This window comes from Ambystoma mexicanum, chromosome 6p (genome assembly GCF_040938575.1).
Source record: "Ambystoma mexicanum isolate Mex_15411 chromosome 6p, UKY_AmexF1_1, whole genome shotgun sequence".
Taxonomy (NCBI): Eukaryota; Metazoa; Chordata; class Amphibia; order Caudata; family Ambystomatidae; genus Ambystoma; species Ambystoma mexicanum.
In genome coordinates this window covers 1,496,591,982-1,496,611,005 of record NC_090935.1, presented here as the reverse complement: position 1 = coordinate 1,496,611,005, position 19,024 = coordinate 1,496,591,982, and the positions used below count along the sequence as shown (strand labels likewise).

Sequence of the window (19,024 nt, the reverse complement as noted above, 5' to 3'; positions counted from 1 at the left end):
ATAGTATCGAAGTTTGGTCTTGCGCATCATCCACCCTGGTTTGTCAGTCTCATGTATAAAATATCAACGAAAGAGCCGTCTACCCGTACACAACAGGGAACTAGGGCTTTACAATCAATAAAATTGGTTGCCAAAAGTGAAATGTATTACTCATCCACTTTCAACGTGACACTAAGGAACCCATCAGGAACAATCCTTTGCTGTATAGTACTTAAAATATCACAAATGGCAGAATGTACACCAGTATGCTGTACATGTGGGCCTAGAGGCCTTAAAACAAGCACAGAATATCCTGGTTACAGGAATGTGAAAAACAGAACGGCATGAAATTGTGCTTAACGTGATGCTAGTATAGTAGGCCATGAACGTCCTACCCGTAGGAGCCTAGGACTTTGACAGCGGGTTATATACTAGCAATCATGCAAGACAAATCGTCTTTTGCTGGAAAACAAATAATTTTAAAAACATGCTTTTTCTAGAACCTTGGGAGCAAATGTATAACAGAACGCTACTTACTTTTGCTTTGGAAAATACAAGTCTGCAGTTACAAGCTTTTAGTTGCGCTTCCAATTTATCAATGTTCAGTATTTCTTTTCTGTGAATAAAGGAGACGGGAAACAATTTTTTAAAACAAATTCATATCAGCGTCAGATGTACTAAACACAAAACGAGGACCAATAAAAAATACAAGGGTTGGTAATCCTAATGATTTTAAATACAATACAATACGTAGCAGGATGTAGTTTGACAACTTACAAGAGGGTGGTAGTTCCAAACTTGGAACACTGCACAGGAATGTTACAGAACCCTTGCCCATTATCGACCAGAACTAAATTAAAGCAATCAGACTCAAAACCATCACGCACTTCTTTAGCAAAATATTATATTTTAGTCAGTGCTGATACCATAAAATGAGCTCTATGACACTGCAGTTCTATTCCAAGAATTCATTCACAATGTCACTTTAGATTCATAAAAAGAAGTCAAGCAAATGAAGATTACCTTATTTTCTCTAACTTGCCAACTCGTTAAACAGAAGTTGCAACTACTTAGATAGAACAAATTACTTTGACAGCAGAGGGCACCATGTGAAGTAGAGGTCCCTCCGCAGCTTCCATTCTCGCGCTCGGGCGTTGGTATAATAGCAAGTATGCGTCAGTTGCCTCAGTTCTTCCTCCAACCTTTACGCACAGACGACTAGATGGGAGTAGTTTACCTGTAACTCTGCATCTTTCATAGATTCACATGCTTTGAATATTCCCCGTCAGGCTGGGAATCCCTCGTTACTTCTATTTGAATTCATTTCCGAAGGGAAACACTTTTAACCCCTTGAGCTTTTGGTCCCTACCAAATAGGCTGTAGAGTGTATAGCTCCGCACCAGCAGCTTCCCCTCAGATTTTAACCACTTTGGCAGGTAGATTAACACATGGTGTTTGCCTGGAGGGGGAGGGCGCATGTGAATCTATGAAAGATACCAATGCTGGAGAAATGGAGTTACAAGTATGAAACTACTCCCTTCTCCAGCATTGGATCTTTCATAGATTCACATGGTGTGAATAGATTTAATAGGCAAACAGATCAGTGAATGATATGCCTGTGCAAGAATTACACATACATGACCATAACCCTGGAAGTCGCAGGCCTTATCTTACTGGAACAGCCGTTGAAGGACTGCTCGCCCCATTCGCCCATGTTGCTGCAGGCACTAGTACCTTGTGAAGGTGTGGGGCACTGCCCATGTTGCTGCCTGGCAAATGTCTTATGGGCACGCCAGACCAGAGAGCTGCCGAGGCCACCGCAGCTCTAGTGGAATGTGCCCTGGCTGTAGTCTGCAGTGTCCCTTGCAAAATGAGATAGTAGAGGATATCCACCTTGCGATACCCTGCTTCGTGATAGCCCTTTGCTTGAGGGTCCAAAAGCGATTACAGCAGCAAGGCGGCCCTTAAGGATTTGGTCCGGTCCAGGTAATATTTCAACACCCTTTTGACGGCCAGGGAGTGCAACGCTCTCTCCGCAGGGGTGTTGGCGTTTTAGAAGAAGGTAAGCAACGTGTAGTTGTGTTTTTGTGGCACTCAGACAGCACTGGGAAATGAAGTGGCGAGGATCACCTTGTCCCTTGCAAACCTGAGGTATGGAGGGTCCACCACTAATGCTTGTAGCCGAGTCCTGTCTGGAGGACGTAATAGCGACTAGGAAGGCCAACTTCCAAGTCACAAACTTGATGTGCACTGAAGAGGCTCAAGGGTAGGGGGATGGGGGGAGGGGAGGTAGCTGCGGCGGCCAGCTAGGACCAGGTTTAGGCTTCATACCTGCTAAGGAGCGGCCGAATGTATTTAGAAAATGTTTGAGCATTCTTGATTTACAGTGGTGGTCTCCCTCCCTTTCTGGCGAACCTGAGATTGCTGCCAGGTGTACCTTTATGGAGGAGATAGCATAACAACCTTCTTTCGCTAGCTTCAGTAGGTATGGAAATAACTGGTGCGATTGTATGGCCAGTGGTCGCAGGCTAGGGTGCTGCGCACACCACGTGCAAAACCTTTTCCACAATGCGTTCTACGAGCTGTTAGTGGAAGGGGCCCTAGCTGCTGTACCAGTATGCATTGGCATTCCTGCAGGATGTCTAGGTGGCCGAAATCGTAGTGATCAGGAGCCATGCTGTGAGCTTGAGGGAGCGTTGGTCGTGATGTAGGCTTGCACCATTGTTCTGAGACAGGAAATCGGCTTGGGCTCCCAGATAGATTGGGTTGTCTGCGGATAGCTGGATTTGTCTGGGCAAGTGTGGCGCCATAAGGATTATTACGCAAGGGCAGCGCCGGATAATTTTCCCTTCAATGGAATGGGAGGGAACACGTATGCGAAGACAGTGGTCAAAGAGAATCAGAACACACCAAACACGCCCGCGAGCGTGGGTGCAGTAGCCTGCGTGCACATTTTTGCCATCGTTTGTTGGCTATTGTGTCAAAGAAGTCCAGCTGAGGTTGGCCCCCATGCTGTGAAGATCGGGTTTATCTGGCTGCTGTTAAGCTGCCATTCATTCGATTGTGTCGTGTCCCTGCCAAGTGTGTCTGCACGCTGGTTGTGTATCCCCAAGCAGGTGGAATTCTTGCAGTGATGTTGTAAATGGCCCAGTGACAGATGTTTGAGGTTCCCGAGAAAGAGCACTTGACATGGTTCCTCCATTGTGGTGGCATTGGCGAGGATCCGCACTACTGAGCTTTATCCTGAAAGAAGGATTTTAGGGCCCAATGAACTGCTCGCAGCTATAGGATATTGAGATCCAGGGCAGATTCTTCGGGAGTCCATAGGAGATTTGGTGTTGGCTCAGGTCGGCTCCTCATCTAGCCAAGGAGGCATTGGTCACAATCGTGACCTGGTGCGTTGGTTCGAGCAGCAGCATCCCTTTTGAGATGTTGCGCAGTCCACAATTTCAGTGAACCTGACAGCGCATACGCGATGGTGATGTCTCCCAGGAACCTTTGGTTTTCGGACCACATGGCTGCCAGGAAGTTGTGCAGGTCACATTCGTAGCCTGCAATGGGGTATTAAGGGAATTCAAGATGACATGGATCCGAGCAGCGCCATGTATCTGCACACCAGGAGTTGTTGATTTGTGGTGAATGAGCATGCCAGAGAAACACTCGCCGAGGTTTTGACTAGGATTTGTGCCGTGGAGAAACATGCATACAGGAATACAAAGCTTTTGGATGACATTACGCAGGATTTTATGTAGATGGTTAATTTTAACTGTTGTGTGCGCCAGTGAAGTTACTGTTTCTTGCTGTGTCAGGGCCGTGACCAACCAGTCTCGATATATGGATAGACGTGGTGGCCCCGATAGCTGCCACTGGAGCTATGCATTTGGTGAAAGTCCTGGGGGCTGATTTGAGGCCGAAAGGGAGGACTTGGAATGAGTAATGCTTCCCTCAGACCCTGAACCAGAGGTACTGCCAGTGCTTGTGTGAATTGGGATGTCAAAGTACGCTAGATATTCGTGACACTGAATCGTCTTAATAACTTCTTGTACAGTTACCCATTTTGAATTTTTGTCTAAAGGTTTAATTTCCATAAGTCCAGGATGGGACACTTCAGTCCGGCTTTTACTACGAAATACCTCGAGTATACTTCTCCCAGAAAGTGTGGGGGAGGGGGTGGACCCTTTCTATAGCTCTTTTGGCTAACATTTGACGCACCTCTTGTTGAGGGATCCATTGATGCGCATGAGACGTTACAGAAGGTACAGAGTTTTGTTTTCACTTGAATTCTAACAGATGGCCGTGTTGGATCGAATGTAGCACCCATCTGTCCTTGGTGATTGAATGCCACCGCCCACCAATGCGCCCTTGGGTCAGTCATTGCCGAGACTTGTTCTGCCTACCCCACTGTGAGGTGGCCGAGCTGCATTAGCGTTGCGGTCGTCTCTGGCACGTTGGAAAGACTGATCATCTCTTCTTGGGAGTAGTAGCCGGACCTAGCATACCCCTTGGGAGTCTTGTTGACCAACCTGGTTTGACCTAATCCCTTCGTTGAACAGTTTGAGCCTGCTGAACAGGCGTTATTTGGTCACCCCCCTCTGTTGAGGGACCGCCCGAGGTTGAGGCGTTGGTAGCCCAGCATTGAGTTGTCCCAACAGACCTTGCAAAGTTGCTAGTACTTGCAGGGATAAAAGACTGGGCTAATTAGTGGGCACGCTGACGTCACGTCAACCCCCACCTCCCCCCAATCCGGAGGGTGTTCCATGGAAACACAAGCAACCCCAGACATGTTATCGGCCTTGTTGGGCCTCCTCAGTGAGGTACAGCTTGGTTCTCCATAGCACAGCATCCCTGTCTGTGCATACCGTGTCTCGCATCGTGAGACAAACTAGAACCACAAAATGTCCCTATGGAACCAAGCTGCACCTCACAGAGGAGGCTCAACAAACCTTCCACCCATCACATTGTGGTTATATTAATGTTACGCAAAACAGCTTTCGCAAACCTAGCATCCCGACGCAACTATCCAAGCAGTAACGTTTTGAGACAGTGTGTATTTGTTGCAGTATTACAGCTGTCATGTACCGGTACACCCCTTTACAGAGCTTTAGTGGTAGCATCTGCCCTTACATTTTTAGGACTTTGCCTGCCAAAGTATACAATTCTGAAATGCACAGAATGATCCAATGTGACAAGGTCTGTAGTCACAGCTTGACCCAGTCGGTCTAACCAACAAGAGTTGACTTAAGAATGAGGCGGTGGATAGAATGTCGGCATGGTAATTTTTGTGTCAGGTGAAATTCAGACACCACCTTGTGAATGAAGGAGGGACGAACCCATTTAAAATTAATAGTTCTGCTGCGTGTCTAAAGATGAATAACGCCACCAGATGTCACCTGTAGCCCAATGGGCCAGGTGTAGCAGAAAAGGAAGCACTGTAGGTGCATCACAAGCAAAAAGGATCAATAACATTCAGCTCTACACCAGCTGCAAAACATATTCCAATGGCAGCAGTATGACACCTTTGTTGCTGGTCTTCTAGCCGAAAGCAACACCTGCAAAACAGGTTCCAATCTTTGTATCTTAACCCCTCAGAAAACCGGCGGGACAGTTCAGATTCTAGGTGAAGACAATGGCCTCCCTCTTGTGAGGGCAGGTCTGCTCTCAGGGGGAGGGGATAAGGGGAGGGGAGAGGGAGATGGAATGGAAGGCAGATGGACATGTCCAGAAGTTCAGGTACCACATCCTCCTGGTCCAATCAAGATCATGGACTTCCCCAACCGCCTGGAAGGAACACGTACTGTAGTGGGAAAATCCCAGTACACCATGCCCCCCATAACTCCCTGGTGCAGAACGGGTTGCATTTCCTGTTGATACTAGATGGGAACAGATCTACTCGAGGGGTTCTTCAAAGGGAAAAGATCTCTAGAAGGACTTCCTGAGCCAACTCCCACTCGGGGAGATCATGCACTGCCCACTCAAGAGCGTCGGGTTCTCTTCTCCGGCTAGGTGTACAGCTGACAGATTCTATTTTGCAGTGCCCAAAATCAGAGCTGCATTGCCTCCCTGCACAGTGGTAGTGACCCTAGACCTGCTCTTTTGTTGAGGTAATGCATGGCCACTGTTTGGTCTGTCATTATCAGGAAGTTCTTCCTCTGTGGGGATGACAATCAGCACCAGTCAGGTTGCCCTCAGCTCTAAAAAGGTTTATGTGTAGTTTGGATTCTGACGGGGACAAAAGACCACTGTATGTAAGATTGTCCATGTGAGCTCCCCCTCCCGTGAGGGAAGAATCCATAACTATTGTCATCACTGGCCAGCGTTGCCGAAAAAAGTTGCCCCATCATCACATTCTCTTTGCAGGTCCATCAAGCGACCTTGCTCCAGAGCTGAAGAAGGTCTGTCATCCCACCTGAAAGTTCTGACCATTGGGATATGATATGATATGGCATTTGTAACGCGCCTATACACAAGTGTTTCAAGGCACGAAAGGATCTGAAGGGCCACTGAACAGACATCCTTAGAATGGCCAAGCCAGAAGAAGTTGGGTATATCACCATCAGCAAGGTATGTTGAGCCCTCAACTCGGGAAGTAAAGCCTTCCCACGTGAAAAAAAACCAGGAGACCTGCTCCAATGTATTGCAGCCGTGTTGTCACCTGGGACTTCCTGAAGCTGAGGGAGAGGCCCAGTTGTAGAGGGATGTTCCAGAAAACTAGCTTTGATCAGACAATTGTCTAGGTAGGGAAAGATGTGGATAGCTTAGATAGCTGCCACCACCGTCATTAACTTGGTGAAGAGACTCTGGGCAGAGGTCAGCCCAAAAGGTAGTACCTGAAACAGACAACGGCCAACCTCGGGTAGTTCCTGCGCTTGGTATTAATAGGCACATGAAAGTAAGCATCCTGAAGTTCGAGCAACACCATTTAATCCAGGAGCTGAATGGCATGGAGGATCTGCGAGTGACCATCTTGAATCCATCCTTCCTGACGAACTTGTTCAAGCATCTCAGGTTCAAGATAGGTCACAGTCTTCAGGAACCAGAAAGCAGGTGGAGTACCAACCCTTGTATTGCTCCGCCACAGGTAACCTTTCCATAGCACCCTTCTTCACTGGGGGGTGGGGGGGGGGGACTTTAAAAAAATAAATAAATAAGACAGTGTACACCCGAGCTACTGTCTGCAGCACCTCAACATCCAAAGTAACATTTTGCCATTCTCCGAGATGCAGGGTTAGCTTGCCTCCCACTGGAAACTTAAACTTCGGGGAGCTAAGCAATCAAAGTGGTTTTGGAGCTGTGGGAAAAGGTAATGAGGTTCGACTGTCTGGGTTCATCTTCCTCCAGTCTTTGTGCCATGCGGAAACGTCCTTTGGCCTCTCTGGGCCGTCTGTGCTCTGCCATCGCCCAAATGAGGAGTAGAACCAAAAGGAATGTCTTCTACAACTCTGGGAAGACATTTTCTGCTGTTAAGGCCTACAGATGGCTGCACCCAAGAATTTTGAAGCTGCCTTAGAAGCTTTCAGCCTCAAGACTTGTCAGTCTTTTCCCCAAAGAGGTTTGACCCCAATCAAAGGGCATGTCCAAGAGCCACGACTGGACATTGGGAGCAAATTGCTCTGGCATGCAAACCTCCTGGTAACCACACTTACTGCCATGAAGCAAACAGTCAAAAGCATCCAGTCCCGATTGCAGAGAATGCTGCGTTACGACCTTTGCTAATGATGTTCATAAAGCCATCTTATTCCCCCCCATCCCCCTCAAGAATATTTGCAGGCCCTTGGGAGACCACACCTCACAAGGTGTAGGTGCATTTGGCTTGTGTGCAAGATGCAATAATGCCCTTAAGCAGAAAACACTTTTTTCCCCTAGCACATCATATTTGTTAACATCCCACCTGGTGGAATGGTTGTATAGGCAGCTTCTTTGGATGTACAAATAGCTGCTTGAACCACCAGGCTGGGGAGGATCAGGATCAATAGGTGATGGTTTATACCGTCTTGCCAGTTCCTCCTTGACAGCAGAAGTGGTATCTGGCTTCTGTCAATTGTCCAAGATATTGTTCTTAAATGCAGAGTGTAAAGGTAGCACCTATAATTTGGGGGCCCCACTGTCCGTCATCCTGTAAAATAGCCTTTGCAGGACGTCCTCAAGCCAACTATTCAGTGAACACATTCATCTAACTCTTTCGCTGCACTGTAACGAGGAGCTAGGTGGAGTAGCAACTCCACTTCTCCAACCCAATGGCTTAATTTAGGCAAGTAGTCGCCTTATCCGAAATGAATTCACATATCTTCTTCCTCCTCAAAAAAACAAAACAAAACAAAACGACTTAAAGATCAGAGGATGACATTGATGGCTTAGATGTGGAGTCCTTCGATGAAGTTGCATTCTTTGGCTTTGATACAACTCACGCTTTTGACCCTGGGCTCATGAACGTGCAAGTCATGGCCTTAGATGACTCCTGACCGGCTTAAGGAGGCGCAGTAGCCTCCTTCAAAAACAAAACCATCAATTTCAGATTAAACTCTTTTGGAAGCAGACTTATTTGGGAAAAGAGAAATGGCGCATCTTCTTGATTTTTCTTTGAGAAGATGAAGAGTGACGCAAATCACTCCTTGCCCTATATTGCTTGGAATGTTTTTGGGATATCTGAGGAGATTCTCTTAAACTCTGGTCTTCTTCGATCACTGAAGGATTTGATGGGAGATTTAGACATAGACCGACCAAAGCAGAGTTTTGACTGCCTCTCTGTGAAGGCCTTGCTAGTCATGGACTAACAAGGACCAGTCGTAAACAGTGTGCTCTTCTCAAGACACCAAAGGCATATTCTGTGCAGATCTGGTACCAGCACCTTCTAGTCACAGTCCTCTTGAAACAAGGCTTCAGAGTAGACACACTACAAAATGAGAACTAGGCAATAGAAGATTGCTGACAAGTCAAAACAGTTTGAAGCATGCTGTGCATGTGGAAAAACAGAACTTGGCAATGGGCAGTGTGTGCAATTCATACCAATGTCACGTCCAAGAGTGGGAATGGAAGCAACCGAGGGACACAGACTTAACTAAGCAGTCTGATGTCGTAAATTATGGTGCAAATAGGAACTAAGTATATCAAAGCTGCGGAATCAATAAGGACAATCCATTACAAAGTAGTAAATACAGTCGTATGGTGAAGTGATCCGAGTGTTAATGAAAAACAAAAATTGACATGCGTGTAAAAAGAAACAAGGCTGACAATCCTGAAATTAACAAGACCAGAAAACATTACTACAGAGATTTGAGGCCCGTCACTTCATAGTTCATAATTATTTAAAAAATAAACAGAACGTGAATAAAACGTGTGCATGCAGTCGTTACATGAAGAATGAAACTGCTACTTATCCAAAGCAAAAACATTTTTTTTTTTTAAAATAAAATGTACAAGGGGAGGGGAAATGCACCATGTGCATGAATCCAAACGAACATTATCTCAGTCACATTAATTAGTGGCTTGTGTCTAAAAACACTACTTTTATTAATGACAATCTTTTCTACAGTGCTTAAGCATATTACAATATGCACATCCCGTCAAACATTATGGTTCAGCTGAATCCTCAAAAGGCTTTTAAAGCACTACATGTTCAAAATAATCTGCAATGAAAGTATTTGTGCTACGCTACTCACCTTTCTGAGGTATGGCAAACAATGGTGTGATACAAGTGCAAAAATGTTAAGGCAGTAGTAGCTTTAAAGTCAAAGTGCAGTTTTTCCGAAATAATTTTCTCCATCCTCTTCATATCCGATTCTGTACATTTACATTGGCTGATACGAATGATGTCATGTATGGACGGGATATTACATTCCTGCTCAATTACTCGAGCAGCCAACTGAAAGCAGCAAACACCAATGCAGGATAAATGTTTAGGTTTCACCTAAAAAAAATAAATAAGCTGAAAATTAAACTAGTGTGACGTGTGCTACATTGCAGCAGCCTATTACAAATTCCATAACATATCCTGGAGGTCAAATATTAAAAACATAAGTATAATATAAAATACACACACGCCCTCAAACTCTTCTTAAGCATCAGCATCTCCCCCGTAGTAGACAAGCAATCCAAGAGGGGTAGTGGTTCGAACTAGAGTTTCCCCATGGAGATCCTGACAGGAATCAGGATTGGAAGAACGGTCAGCTACACTGCGGTATAATAAATACCCGGCCATACCAATTTGAGAACTAATAAAATGCTACAGCCTGCATGCTAGATATGGCTGCTTGCTCAGAGGGGGCGTGTTGGGGGGGGGGGGGGGGAGGGGAAGAGAAAGAGCGTTTGACTGAAACCTCATTGGGGTTCCCATGATAGCTTGCCCAGGTTTCCTTGCCCAGCGTGAACACAGCAAAAAGGGAAACTTGGAACGAAGGCGTGCAATTTGACTGTCCAAGGAGCAGAGAAAAAGGAAAAAGAAAAAACTAGAAAAGAAATGTACACCCAACCTGTATGCTGAAAAGATTTTTTGTAAGTTGGCAATACCAGTTACAGCACTTTGAAAGGGCGTTGAGGAAAAATGAATACAAATCGCAACTAGCAATACATAGCAAGAAGGAAACATTTTGCAGTTTAAACTAGAAATATATATCAATGACACCAAGTCTAAGCCAAATACCTTCATGAGAGCCAAAAATCTGTCCAGGATGTTAATAGCCAGCACAAACGTCTCCGTTTCAAAGCCAAAAAAGTGTGTTAACGTCCACAAGTCTTCCACTTTCGAATTCCGCAGTCTTGGGCAGATTGTGTGGTCATTCTAGAATAAAGTCCACAATGAAAAATCATTCATGTAACGGGTTGACAATTTACACCGTGCAAAGGAAATATGTAACGGTTAGTCACAATTGGCCTTATCTAAGTTACGTCTTACGTCGTGCAAGTGAAAAACGGAACGAAAACTAACATCTGCACCCAATTTAACTGCTCGAAAGGAGAAATCACTTATTAATTTGGCGTTTATCGGCTAATGTACCTCGGCCCCGTAAAACCACATAGCATGTGCACATGGGGTGGGGGGGTGCTTTTGGATGCAAAAGAAGAGTGATAATTGTTATGTAATATATTTCCACGAAGCTATCGTTTAATTTAGGACAGATGACAAGCTACAGAAAAAACACATTACTGGATTCCCCCAAAACGTAAACATTATTTAAAAAAAAAATATTCAACCACAATAGCAGGAGACAAATCAGTAGAACATGGATCATAAACCAGCCCATTACTCGGATGCTAGCTAAATCCGATGCACGGACGGGTGACACTTTTGTTAGCGTTGCCAATGCTAGTTAACAGTTTTGGCTTTTGTATAGGTATGGAAAAGGCATTTGCCAGACCTGGCTAAGACAGCAGTAGCAACGTTTACAGCAGAAATAAACTGCTTTGAAAACAAACCAACACTAGCAGGCACTTCGAGCACAAAGTTTGCTTATAAGGCTTGATAAATCTAGCGCAAAAGAGATTCCAGGAGGATCCGTTTTGGGAGGTGGCAGGAAGTTGGTGGGAATGGTCATGCAGAGTAGCATGGTTGGGGCTAATTCGGGGTGGGGGAGATAACCAACCACGCCTACAGGCTTTGTGTCCCTCCTCATAAGCCATTTCTCCCTAGCTGTACCTAATAATCCAAAATAAAAATGCAAAAAAATCCTGCACACTCATTTTGGTTATTCACAAAAACAAAAAAATGTTAAGCGAGGCACAGTGCACGCTATTTGTACCAATGTCAACATCACAGCAAAGTGTGGGATGGAAGCCACTGAGGGACCTGGAGTCGACAAAGCACTGCGTCCTCTGCTGTCGAAAGGTTTCCAAAACTGCAAGCAGGATTATCGGATTCATCAAAGACCAGGATGACACGATCCATTGGAAATGTACTCTACCAAGCCACAAATAAGTATTTTCCAGTGGGTTGAGATGAGCTCAAACACCTTTGCTTTTTTAAAGAAAATTAATTTCTTCTGCAACAAAGCACTTCTATTAACCAGGGGGAAATTGCATTTAACAAACAATCTAATAAGGACAACTAGATTTGTATATGTATAGTATACAAGACTGCCTCGGACAGTATCCAGCTGTATTAAACTTCCTACTTCTAGGTCACCTCAGGACAGCCAGGGTCCTCACATCCTAGGTCCTCGCAGCACTACTCTGATTGCATTCAATCGCATACTGTACAGTTACAGGCAGATTAGCTAATGTATGTTGATGGCGAAATACAGAGTGAGCAAAACCCAACATTTCAAATACATTTGAAGAGTATTTAGGCAGTAGATAAAGGATATAAGAAACTTCTCACCTCAGAGGTAGATTCAATCAGGGTAAGTCCCTTTTCCCGGGGTTGGAATCGCCATTCCTGCTCCAAGTGGAGATTTAACTGTTTTAGCAGCCGGAAGGTTTCGTTTGTGTGCGGTTCAACACCCCCAAAATGCTTCATGTTCACCTAGAAGGAGAAATAAATGACTATAACTAAACCATCCGATATTCTAACCGCTACTTTGCCCCCCCACCCCCATGTACCTTCCGGCCAAAGAGTTTGCATTCCTTCCTCTGGTCACCCCACCCCAGTCACTTTGCTGATGTCATTGATAAAAGCACATTTCTCTCCAACACTATTGGAGAAGGGTGGTTGGACAGGGGCGGGGAACTTGCTCATGTAAAGTTACTGCCATCACGTATTAAAAATGCCACACTGCTATTGCCTGGGTCTACTGTCCTCCTCAAGCCCAAGAGGCCTTTTGGAGAAGCAAGGCCTGTCAGGCTTAAAACCCCATCCTGGTGGCCAGATTCAAATCCCAACACAAACTCATCCACCTCACCCCTCCAACCCCCATCAGCCACATGTTGTACATGGCACAAACTTAGTTAGTAAGAAATCTAGCTCTGGATAAAAATAGGATGCCGTAAATCGGGTCTCAAAATGTGCACTTGCCATTATGTCTAGTGGGCAATGCCTCCCTAGTAGCTTGCAACTGACATTTTTAACCCAGCAGTAACAGATATTCTATCCCGAGTCTAGTAAGAGCAGGAGTGACTAGCATAAAACGAAAGTCACACACACACACCCTTAATTTCCAAATAGGGTCTAAGCTTGATGGGTGGTAAATACAATAATTATTTCCCCTTGTAAAGATTTAGGCGGTTCAGATCTGATAGATTGCTAAGTTTATCTCATCACATTTTTTTCCCCCTGAATTTTGTTTCGGACTCGGAACTATCCAGACCCAGCAGGTTTGTGAATTTATGGCCTCTCATTTCATGAATGGATTTATATTTTACAAAAACAGAATATTTAGGTGGTACCCCAATGTGTTCTCTCCTGATCTGTCCAGGGAATAAATCAGAGACAGAGTCTTACTGACATACTGTGACCACAAGGACAGCTAAGCCTAGCTCAAGTGAAATGGGCACTGAGATAGGGAGCCCCAACACTTGGATTTTTCCTTCCAGAACATCTTAGAATCCATCGATAATGTGCATCAGTAAAGAATAATGGGTGAAACTTTAGCCCTATAAAATTCTATTATCAGAAACAGTACGCAGACAATTTACTTTATCCTTTTCATCAAGGAAAGGCAAGAGGAGATTCTATCATTTATTTTGGCTAGTTCCTTCTCCCTTTGTTTCTTCACCCCAATCTTGTAGCCTACATATATGGTGGCATTGTTCAATTTCCACACACATTCCCTACAATTGTTCTTGGTGGTGCTTATTTGTCAAGAATTTTCAGTCAAATACTGATTGACCCCCATCAAGGTGCCGCTGGAGGCCAGCAGGAGTGTTTAGTCCATCAACAGGATAGATAGGATTTAAATCCATGCCGGCACAAAACCTCCCCACTCTTTACTTGCGCCCCAAAGGTCTGCTATATAGTAAATGAAAAGAGTGGGGGAGACTACACACCCCTGCCGGACTCCTTTGGTCAAAATTTTTCTTGATAGATCTCCCAGAACATTAAGTGTGACCCTAGTAAAATTATTGGAGTAGAGTAATTGAATCATAGCCAATAAGGCCAGAGCAATACTGTTTTCAACATTTTAGACCAAAGTCTAGTGATGTCAATATTATCGAATGCAGAGGTAAGATCGATTGCTGCTACATATAGTGTTCTCCCTGAATAAGGTCCTACTTCGGAAAGACAGGCTTTAAAGGGCTGAACCACTCATAATAGTTCCAACGCCCTTCCTATATTCTGTCTATAGGGGGCCCGAGTAAATGAATTTTCCCACTCAGTGTTATTCCTTTTGCACCACACACTGCTGACAATTGTCACAGACTGCCCATAGCACTTATTATAAATGCTTATATAACCCCAAAGAGGATACTACACCTCACAGGGATAGCTATTGTATCATGTAACAGACTTACTCATTGTTTTTTTTCAGAAAATGATTTAGGGTTTCTTCCTGGTGCAGCTAAGCCATTTAGGTCAATGTCTCCCAGAATACCAAGCTCCTTACTACTGGGTTTCTGATTAACTGGATTGTTCAAACGACGCCTACAAAATAACTATGCCCAGGAACCCAGGCAGTGCGTCATAAGTTCCCCAAGGAGAACTACTGATGATTGGGAGTAGGAAGCTAACGGAACCTCACAAGTTGCAAAGTATGAGTAAGAAGGTAAAATTTTTCCAGTTGAGAAGAATTGGATAAAGGTTTTTACCCTAGATGAAAAAGAAATTATTTGTGCAAAGGATCATTTTGTATGGGAACAGTACCATTAGACAACATCCACCTATCAATCCTTTATTTCGACCAGTGATAGGTCATAAATACAGAAAACCAATAAAATGCATCAATACAAGACCATGAGAGTAACAGCCTAATCAAAGAGTGCACCTTATTGTCCAGCAGAAAATAAGTATTATAACGCTTTTAAAAAAAGAACCCCAGCTCTTTAAAAACCTATTTAAGCGCCCGAAACAGAGAGGACTCCAGGAGGATCAGACTTGTGTGCAATAGAACAGGATATTGAAAGACATGCCTTCGTGAATCATTGCCGGGTGGCCACCAGCACTACACAACACCTTCATTCGTCATTACCAGCTCAAAGTGGAGGGGCCTCATTCCACATGCCCCCACGCCACAGTCTTCGGCCCCCTGCTTTTTTCTTCCTTAAATAAATTGGTGTTGGCTTGGTTTCCCACCATCCTTGGTATCCAGGTCTTGTGGTGTACATGGGCTTCCTTCCTGTTTTGGTACAACTGGGACGAAGAAGAGGGACGTGGATGTAAAGCACGGATTTCTTAACGATAATCTTCATTACTCGTCCCAGAACAGTCTACCCTTCCCTTCCCCCCATTGGCGGAAGTAGCCCATGTCTTGGCTTTCGATTTACTGCCTTTCATACGTGGGAGGATATACTTCCTGCTGAGGTTGGGAGACGACAGGACAGAAGAGGCAAGCTTGTTCAGCCTCTAGGATTTACGTACCACCTATTGCTCAGTGTAATGGTGACCGTGCCAAAACATTACAATGAACCGAGTACAAAAGAAACGCCCAGACTTCCGGGGTTCTAGATTAGGCCAACATTGTTGTTGCAGACTTAAAGCCAGCCCTCCAGAGTTAACCACTGTTGAGGGCTGCACATACAATACAAAAGAAAGATAGATCCTTTCAGTTGAAAGACAAATGGGAGCGGATATACCTGGTCTCTGGCTCAATGCACTCATGGGCTTGACGGGTCTCAAGATGAAATGACGACAGGTCCAGTCAATCCATCACCCGGGGTCTTAATCAGTACTACCAAGTTGGTTAACAATATACATTCGTTAATATCGCCAAAATACCCATCTGGGTGCACGTGCGCTATACAAAACACACAACCGTTATGTGTTTTGCACAATTAACCCCAGTTTTTAAAAAAGGCGATTGGAAAAAGGTTATTAATTGTAACCAACATGACAAATGGGGCACAAGGTGAGCGTCAATACTGTACGGCAATCCGTGATAAAGACCATGGATCAGCATACAATCACCCCGATGATCATTTTGTGAAATAACCTTTAAAGCTGACGCTTCTTCCGCTATCCTTTTACTTTATTTGATCACGAGTTAGTAAACGCTCTAGTAACTGAGCGCAAATACTACTGCCAAGAGTTCATATTGCTGGGAGCTCTCAGGCCCCTGGTTTAAGCCTAGAAGAGCTTTTATACGCTCGATATGAAAAGCTTCCAGGAGACGCCCAGGAATCCCCCAGCCTGGCCTGTGCATGGAGGAAAGGACTGGCATTTGGGACTCAGCAGGAAGTATGCATGCCAACTCCTGGAGAGAAAACAAAGGCTGGGGCGTGACCTCGACCAACCAGAGGGGCGGGTCCTCGTCGACAGATACCAATGAGAAAATCTGTTTTGATTTTTCAAAGGGTCCGCCCGTCTACGTGAAGGACGCAGATCGGGTTGGAAAATTCTGAAAAGCAGCCGGTTTACCCTCCACCCCCCCCCCCCCAGACTGAGATTCAGAGACGGAACCGCCGGGGGGAAAATATGTAGTAAATCAATCTCTGCAACCTGCGCACCTCAAGTCTCAGTCAACGTACCCACAGTCCCGTTCAGTTGAATGTTACATCACTAGTGAAAAGACATTCACGCTTTACACATTAGATGACAGCACCCTACCTAAACCGTCAAGAACCACCAGGCTATCCAACAGTAACTGCCTCCAGTCCCAAGATTCAAGCTATCAAGAGTTGGGGGCAATAGCTTCCCGGGTCAAGGCTGCCCAATTCTGGAACTCTTACCCCTCACATTGAGAGCAGATCAATCTTACACAAGAACATGGTTCAAAGACTCAGACAACTAGGCCTGCTCCCAATACACACCCTCCTATGCAAATTAAGTAGCTATTAGTTATATTTTTGACTGTCCTTTGTATATATCCCCACCTCGGACTATGTCACGCCTATGCCTCTAATTTACATGTATGCTCTTCTTTCTCTGTATTATATAATTCGTATGTACTTTATTACCTATAGTTGCAAGCTGTGAATCATCTTATGCGCTGCGCCCCGATACCCACGGGCCTGGTGCGCAGTATAAACAACACAAACAAACTAAGCCTTCAAAACGTCCTCCTCCTCCAACATCCCTAAACGGACTCTGCTGGATATTTACACCCGAAAGCAATGAACTTTTAACTGTTTTACCTCACCTGCTTCCGGGGTCTCTGCGGTTCTTCTTTCGTCTCTTAACGTGAATTTATAACTAGGCTGATGGCTACGGCGGTTCAGAGCTGCCGGGCCATGCCGGGCTCCCCGCCTCAGACGGCCATGGTTCTTTCTGATTAAACTATCCGTGCTGGGGCTACAAATACGCCACCATTGGCTCTAAGTTCTGCTTCCTTCCTTCTTCCTCTGTTTGAGATCTCTCTCTCTGCTTGTTTTTGTTTCCCTGTCTCCAACGCCCATCAGAGCACAGACGTCACGAGCGCGCAGGGAGACGACTGTACCGAAAAAAAAAAGAGTCCAGAGTTAAGAGGTGCTGCCTGAACGTTTTAGCGCACACTGTTTAGAATACGTAGAGTAATTCATGCGAAAACGCATGGATTACAGCGCAGCAGGTCAATCCGTCACTTAACTCGTTCCTTATTAAATAACGAATTGACGCGGAAGAGTACACATGTTGTGGTCGAAGGACATCTTTAAATGGACACATTCTTATTGTCTATTTCAAAAAAAATTCTGAAGGGAAACGGAGTTCTGATTGGTTACACTGTTCCGTATCCCAGCCTACATATGTAGATTGGTGGTTCCGCTTTTTCCTCCTTCCTTTTCTTCGAGTCTATTGGTTGAACACTGAAGACTCGTCGGCTGCTATGATTGGCCAGTTTGATTGTGTTACTAGCCGGATTAGAGTAAGATTTGTACAGAGTTGTTTGTTTAAAACCATGATTGTTTTAGTTTCTGTTGTTGGACGTTAAACCCGATATTACCAGATTGGTCCGTTTATCTTCACACACAACCCCTCGCCAACAGAGATTTGGCCGTCACAAAATACTGTTGTGCGGCAGGGGACGGAGGACCAGGACCGAGCGTTTGCAGGTCGCTTTGTTTTGTGGGCGCTGTGCGGGGCGAAATTTCAATTTGAATTTTCATTTGAAAAATATAGCTTTTGGCGAAATTTCAATTTGAATTTTCATTTGAAAAATATAGCTTTTAAAAGAAACTTTTTTTCTTTTCCACACTGCTATCTGTCGATTAAATATTCAGAGATTGAGGCAATACCACTGTCATAACCACACTGTATAGTATTTGCTAACCAAAACAGTGTACTTTAAATTATTTAGGTATACCCTTCCAACCTCTTGGTAGAATGGAGGGCTTCAGATGGAAATTGTATGGTTCTGTGTCAGTAATTATTTAGGGGTTATTAACTCTTTAAAGCACTTGTATCTTCTTTGGCTGGATGCCGCTAATATGATTTGATACCAGATGTGATGCTTAGTGGTACCATCCCCCATTGTCCACCCCCTTTTCTGGAGGGGGCGGGGGGCAAAAAGACCATCCATGCACTAGCTATCCCTGCTAATAAAAATACAGACCACTGTTTATATTTGCGAATACAAGATCATTTTTATTGGGGCATACAACAGCAGGAGGGGGTTGGTGCAGTCGTGTCAGTCCCAGCCCTAGGTAACTTTACATTTAAATTCCTTAGACTTCTAAGGTATCCCATAGGCTGGGAAATGTCATTGTCTTAGAAACTTGTCACTTCCGTTTAGCAAAGTAGTGGGCATGACTTCAAGCGGAGGGGCAACTCTGAATCCTCCGAACGAAAAAAGCCGAGGGGGCCTTACTGTTGGTTCGACAAAGATACTATGCCAAGGCGAACAAATCTGACGCCTTATTGGCCAGACTCTTGAGAGGGAAGGCAGCGAAGAAGGTGATAGGGGCCCTAAGGTCAGAAGCGGGAGAAAGGGTAACACGCAATGAGGACATCCAGGAACTCCTCATAGACTACTATGAGACACTCTACACATCACAGCACCCTGCCCCTCGAGTTCAGGAAGACCTGCTAGGGAAAGTTAATTTGCGCAAA

The 19,024-nt window shown here is 44.8% G+C and overlaps 1 protein-coding gene across 3 annotated transcripts in view; it reads right to left on the bottom strand.

The window, feature by feature from the left end:
- The window catches only part of CCNG2 (cyclin G2), a 42,431-nt gene extending 25,074 nt beyond the window's left edge, over nucleotides 1-17,357 (bottom strand). Inside the window, exons 1-5 of one of the 3 annotated variants that reach the window (XM_069626337.1) lie at nucleotides 17,134-17,357; nucleotides 12,290-12,433; nucleotides 10,616-10,753; nucleotides 9,636-9,883; nucleotides 517-595 (exon numbers count right to left, since the gene is read on the bottom strand). In XM_069626337.1, coding sequence (XP_069482438.1) covers nucleotides 517-595; nucleotides 9,636-9,883; nucleotides 10,616-10,753; nucleotides 12,290-12,427 — 603 coding nt within the window. In that variant the 5' untranslated portion in view covers nucleotides 12,428-12,433; nucleotides 17,134-17,357. Of the gene's footprint in view, nucleotides 1-516; nucleotides 596-9,635; nucleotides 9,884-10,615; nucleotides 10,754-12,289; nucleotides 12,434-15,032; nucleotides 15,072-17,133 lie in introns of those variants that run through there. The other 2 variants (XM_069626336.1, XM_069626335.1) reach the window with 2 other exon arrangements.
- Nucleotides 17,358-19,024: the final 1,667 nt, after the last annotated feature.